The sequence below is a fragment of the Triticum aestivum genome, chromosome 4D, assembly GCF_018294505.1.
Source record: "Triticum aestivum cultivar Chinese Spring chromosome 4D, IWGSC CS RefSeq v2.1, whole genome shotgun sequence".
Lineage (NCBI taxonomy): Eukaryota > Viridiplantae > Streptophyta > Magnoliopsida > Poales > Poaceae > Triticum > Triticum aestivum.
Genome location: NC_057805.1, coordinates 106,220,872 through 106,226,991, shown reverse-complemented (window position 1 = coordinate 106,226,991; position 6,120 = coordinate 106,220,872). Strand labels below are relative to the sequence as shown.

At 42.6% G+C, this 6,120-nt stretch overlaps 1 protein-coding gene across 4 annotated transcripts in view; it reads left to right on the top strand.

Moving 5' to 3' along the window:
- The window catches only part of LOC123096527 (pentatricopeptide repeat-containing protein At4g18975, chloroplastic), a 14,283-nt gene extending 9,179 nt beyond the window's left edge, over positions 1-5,104 (top strand). The window contains exons 1-11 of one of the 4 annotated variants that reach the window (XR_006446649.1): positions 673-923; positions 1,594-1,684; positions 1,967-2,007; positions 2,099-2,208; positions 2,331-2,441; positions 3,038-3,181; positions 3,267-3,479; positions 3,598-3,796; positions 4,266-4,415; positions 4,553-4,646; positions 4,740-5,104. Coding sequence is in view for 3 of the 4 variants with exons in the window: in XM_044518272.1 (XP_044374207.1) it covers positions 872-923; positions 1,594-1,684; positions 1,967-2,007; positions 2,099-2,208; positions 2,331-2,441; positions 3,038-3,181; positions 3,267-3,479; positions 3,598-3,796; positions 4,553-4,646; positions 4,740-4,779 (1,095 nt within the window). In the remaining variant the exon portion in view is untranslated. Of the gene's footprint in view, positions 1-465; positions 624-672; positions 924-1,593; positions 1,685-1,966; positions 2,008-2,098; positions 2,209-2,330; positions 2,442-3,037; positions 3,182-3,266; positions 3,480-3,597; positions 3,797-4,265; positions 4,416-4,552; positions 4,647-4,739 lie in introns of those variants that run through there. The other 3 variants (XM_044518273.1, XM_044518272.1, XM_044518274.1) reach the window with 3 other exon arrangements.
- The last annotated feature ends 1,016 nt before the right edge of the window (positions 5,105-6,120 follow it).

The following is a 6,120-nucleotide window of genomic DNA, read 5'->3' as shown; positions in this document are numbered from 1 at the left end:
GTGAAGGCGGGGAAGGAGGAGAGGGAGGCACTGGTAGGGAGGAGGAGGCGGCGCGAGCGGGAGAGAAGCCGGACGGAGGGGTGGAAGGAGGAGGCCAGGCGGCGGCGGGGAAGGAGGAGATGAGGCGCGCGGGAGGGGAGCCGGCTAGGGCTGTCTCCACGGGAGCCGCCTCCTTTTTATACCCCTGTTGGTGAAATGACGGAAATGCCCTTGGTGGGGCAGCGGAATTACGCGCGGTGGCACGAGACGACGGTAACTATTCATTGTAGCAGTGTTAGTTTTCGATCCGACGGCCGATATCTTCCAGCAGCGAGATTGAACGGTCCACAACGCATCAAAAATCCGATCCGACGGCCGAGAGTCGCTGAACTCTGAGAGAGCCCATATTCTCTTAACTAACATATATCTGGATTTTCCTTGCGCTGCAAGCTGCATAGGTAATTTCCTCAGACTCATTCCTAATATCTTTCCCCTAAATTTCACTTCGATTTGGGCTGAAATCGCGAGCGCCCGCAAAACGTACCCCTTCATCCTCCCGCGACCACAAAAAACAGAGCAGGGAGGTAGGCCGCGACCTAGGAGCTCGGCGGCGGCAACCACCACGAGCATCGGCGGCTGCGCAGGTGTCGTTTTTCCCCGTTCGCTCTTCCTCTTCCCCACCCCAGTACCGCGTCCCATCCCCGTACCACATCCCATCCCAGCGCCAGTCGGCGACCAAGATGGAGGTCCGCGGCGGCCCGGGACCTCTAGCCCGCGCCCCCTCTGGATCCGCCGTGCCCTCCTCTGGATCAGCCGCGCCCTGACCCCCTGGGTCCACGTCCCCCTATGCCATGCCCCTCCGTCCTCCTGTACACCCCCCTCTTTCTGCACCATGGTTGACAGAGATGCAGCTCCTCTGCTCCTCTACTCCATGTCCGCTCCCTGTATGAATTCTTCTACTCTTCCAGCATGGCCATAGCCTACCTCCTCTTCTCCTCCTCCCTCCATATCCATCTCTGATTAGCTAATTTACAATGTTTACATCAGATGTTAGTACCAAAGTTCAGCCATTAAAATATTTTTGCCGAGTTGTCTGATTTCATAATCAAGAGAATGTAGACAAGTGTTCAGTATGGGTATTAAGTTTCCTACCATGTCTCCTAAAGTTTATTGTTTCGAATTTGAGAGTACGTGTTGTTTGTTAATTCCAAAGTTTGTCATCCAAACATGATTTGGTATTGAAATCTCAGAGGCATTTCAAGGGCCAATTCACTAGACAACCAAACAGGTGAATACATATTCGTGCCATTTCAGTTTCCTCACTGATTTGGAATTCAGACCAATTCAATACGGAGCTCTCCAATGGAGACATCCAAACGAAGCGTTAGGTTATTGTCTATTCGTCTGTGGTAGCATAAATAAATCACTAAATGTCTTGTTGTTTACAGTTTATGCAAAGCCATTGTTGTTTACAGTTTATGTAAATCCATTGTTTACAGATGATAGTTATTAATGACAACATTCAGAATTGAAATGTGTTCTCCTTTAGCTTGGCCGCCCAGCAATTTGTTTATAGCTCCGCCACTGATTAAGGGGCTTTCATTCCTCTCGCAGCCATGCTTGGCCATCTCCGGCGATCCTCCGGCATTCTGCGCCGCCTACCGATCGCCAGCTTCGCTCCCTCCGACCCTGCCGCTGCATACTCGTGAGATTTGCTCCCTTTTATCCAATCCGCTGTCAAAACGTTCCCTTACTTTAAAAGCATCCTTGCTCCTTATCGGTTAGCTGGTGGCGTTCTTGCTCCATTTCTGGTGCAATATTACACTTCTCTAAATTTGAGTGGCACAATTATAAGCTTATAGCACGTGAGTTAAGCTTTCTGCTTGCTTCACTGCCTCTAATTCCATTCCATGACAAGATAACTTTTGAGAAAGTAAAACTTTTTTCACCTCTGACTTCTCCAAATAATATTGTCTGCATCGTGCAGGGGATGGAGTTCACACGCCGAGTCACTCTCGTTTGTTTCATGTAAGACCTTTCTTTCACTTCGCCATATTGAATCGCCCTTCATTTTCTTCTAGATGGTTGGCGCCTTTGATGAAATATCAATCCATGGCAGGTTGGTGTGGCAAGCATGCTACCAGGAATTTCTCTACAGATGATAAAGTTACCAATGGTCGTCGAGGGTATCAGCAAAAGGAGTTGAAGAAGCCAAGTACGGCCGTGAAGGTATTTCGACAGAGTTTAGCCCTGTGCTTCACATGTGGCCTTACACTTCTTTTATAGCCTCATGCTGTTAATCCCAAGAATATGATAGACAACAGGTTAAGTAATTTGATTTTGCTTCACAGGATAATGATGCAATCATTGATCGCATACAAAAGAGCACAAGGGGGTTGAAAAAAGGGCCGGTTGGGCACACCCTTTCATCAGCAGAGAAAAGGAAATTCCTTATCAACACTGTACGTCATTACATAATAGTCTTAATATTATCTTTTCTGTCTTTTGAGTTTATCATGCATCAATGATACTTATACTTTAGCTGGTGCCTGTAGAGCTCCAAATCACATGTTCGCATATTTTAAAGGATTGTATGTAATAACTAACAATCAAAATGTTGTTGCAGAAGTGCAATTTCACTTGTTATATACCAAATATGAACTATAAAAAGTTTTCTTGCGCCTTCAAGGCAAGTAATGAGCTTGCACTATGTAATCAACTAGCAACTGTTGTCCCTAAAAACTTTTAGTAGCTTATTCATTGCAATATGCTTAGTTGTTTACAAGTAAGTAGGTTTTACCAAACATATCTTGGTTTCAACAACGGAATGACTTATCATATGCAGCTTAGTATGCAGTACTGGGTACACAAAAATAGCACTTTGGGCTAGAGTAGGAAATTTAGGATTCACCTCAGTACACAAATTGCAGCCTTTATTTATGTAGAGAACACAGTATGGATAAGATGTGCTTCTTGAAACCCAACTAGAGATTTTATTTATTGCTGGCAGTTAGCCACTGGAACAAATTAATTAACTATTGTTATCTCTAAATTGCAGCTTCTTGATCTTGAAGACTCAAAAGAAGCTGTTTACAGCACCCTTGATGCATGGATCGCCTTTGAGCAGGACTTTCCACTCGCCTCATTAAAGCAAGCAATTGTAGCTCTTGAAAAGGAGGAACAATGGCATAGAATTGTCCAAGTATTGCATATTATAATTTATTTTATTTTTATTGAATTTATCTTTTATACAGTATGAATTAAATTTCTGCCAACTACAAACCTAGGTAATAAAATGGATGTTGAGCAAAGGGCAAGGAAATACCATCAGAACATACGAGCAATTAGTGCGTGCACTTGAGAAGGACAACAGAGCAGAGGAAGCACATAAAATCTGGGAGAAGAAAATAGCCCATGACCTGCGTTCAGTTCCTTGGCGTTTCTGCGGTCTTATGTTGGCAATTTACTACAGAAACAATATGCTAGATAGGCTTATCAAGGTATGGACCTGGAACGTCTTCTACTCTTCACTGACTCTACCTATTCTTTTCCTTCAAGTTTATTGGCTGGTAATTTCTAATATTATCTTACCATTCCTTGCCTTCTCTGATGGCTTAGCTCTTCGGTGCCCTTGAAGCATGCGGTCGCAAGTGTCCTAGTAAAGAATATATACGGAAAGTTGAAGTTGCATATGAAATGCTTGGTCTATTAGAAGAGAAGAAGGATTTGCTTGAAAAGTACAAGGATTTGTACAATAAACCATCAAATAGTGATAGAAAGAAAGATCGACGGTTCAAGAAGGCTGAGAAGAAAGCTGGTTAGTCCTGTGGCGCCAGTAATCCTTTATTTGCCCAATGACAGTCAAGCATTTCTGACAAGTTGAAATGGCTTGTTTCTGTTAAATGCTTATAAATCCATTTCCATGTATATGTAACTTTCTGATTGGTTTACACATACCCATTTAAGCAGAATAAGATACTATAAGCTCAAAATGTGCTAATTCTGGAGAAATACCTGATTTACTTTTACCCTTTATTTGCATGGTTATCTAGTCAAATTTGTTACTACTTGTGTTCATAAATAAACACCATTTATACGTGAGCATGGTTTCTAGTATGCAAGTTTGACTGTTATATTTTATATGAATACGTTGGTTAAATTTTACACAATCTAAAATAGATATTTTGTATTATTTTTACCTGTCAAAGTAAGAATTTGCCTGCTTTCTAAAATGCCGTCTATTTCTGAATGGAGCTAATTTATTGCACCTGGTATTCATCTTTCAGTGCACTGATTTGTTAGCAAGAAAATACCAGTCATTGTTACGTGGACATAGATGCTTGGTGTATTTTGTAGTAGGATTTCCCAGTGTTCAACTCTACGCCACTTTCTTCAGAACTATTCTGAGAATCTTTTCATACCATGCTTGTATTGAGGTGAATCCTAAATTTCCTACTCTTATCCAATCTTGAGACATCACGCGGCAAACATTCTTGAAATTTCTGGCAGCTACTAGAAATTACTAAATTTGCTATGATGCTGAAACTAATTATTAACAATATTCTTTTCTCAGCTGATGATGGCAGCAAACAATTGGAGATGGAAACATCTGAAAACTTACCAGTTAACTCATGCCCTTCAGATAAGGAACTGGTTCAAGATAAGAAGTAAATCAATACAGTTGCTGGCATATTAGTTTACAATTATGTTTCTCTAGCCGCCGACACTGACGTGTTATATTATTGTTGTTCCCCTTTCAGATACAACACCGATGGTGAGATCAGTATCAGACAAACGTGATGCAGCTAGTAATCTCTACCAGTAACACTTACTGGGCCAGCCAATAGTCCATTACTAATAGGAAACAACATGAACATTGGAACCCCCTTATTCTTCCATAAATCTTTGAAGTGCGGTGACTTTCATGTTGCCTTGGACAAATATTTCCGAGTGTTATCGTTCGCCAAAAAAGTTGTAATGTCTGAATATTGGAACAAGTGGGCGCATAACTGTAGTCAACCAAGGGATTACATGAGGAAACCAGTACTTTATCTCATGTACTCAGTGTGAGAATTGTTGTGCTGACATTTCTGTTTTCATACTAGAAAGCCAAATTCCTGTTATCCATCGCAATCTAATATCTCTGCCTTTGTGGGATGTCAAATGCTTTGCTACATTTTTTTATCCTGGTTCTGGAACTGTGGTTGATGTTTGCTCTGCGCGAGTTCGCAGAGGTTTGCTCACTCCAATAATAGTGCAAGCCTTTGAAATGGCAAACGTTAGAGCAATTCCAGCGCGCCGATGTTTTTTGTCGGGTGTCGGCCATCCGCTCGTCGTCCGCCCCCTCCGCCCTCTTTTGCGTTTGGATTGGCAGTGTACCCAACACGCGGACGCATTTTTGTCCTTGCAGCCGGCCGGACATGTTTTTTTCAAACAAATTACAAATATCTTGCATAGTTTTACAACCAAACAAATATATCATAGTTTATAAGCCAAATAAAAATTAAATTGTCTCAGATACATTTAAAAAAAATACATCTATTGGTTGCCAACATGAGCCCACATATACTCAACCAAATCTTTTTGCAGCTAAATATGAGTTTCACAACACGCATTTGATAATTGGGTGAACTGTGCAAACGTTGCCGCTCCTCCATGCTCAGGCACAACATTGTCACTCTGAAATTGAAATCCTTGGTCATAGATACGTTTCGGACGCTCATTCTCTACGATCATATCCTGCATGATCACACAATCATCACCTCCCACAACTTGGTGCTCTAAATTCTAGCAGGATACTGAACGATGCCCCATCGAGATTGCAGAACACCAAAGGCACGCTCCACATCCTTCCTAGCACTCTCTTGCTCTTGGACAAATCTCTTTCTCTTCTCTCCTATAGGATTGGAGATTGTCTTCACCAGAGTAGTCCACGGAGGATAGATACCGTCAGCTAGATAGTATCCTTTGTTGTAGTTGTGGCCATTGATGTTAACATTGACCTTCGGGTAGTTGCCTTCGGCAAGCCTTGCAAACACCGGAGAGCGTTGAAGCACGTCGATATCATTGTGAGATCCGGCCATGCCGAAGAAAGAGTGCCAAATCCGGAGATCTTGTAAAGCCACGGCCTCGAGTATGACG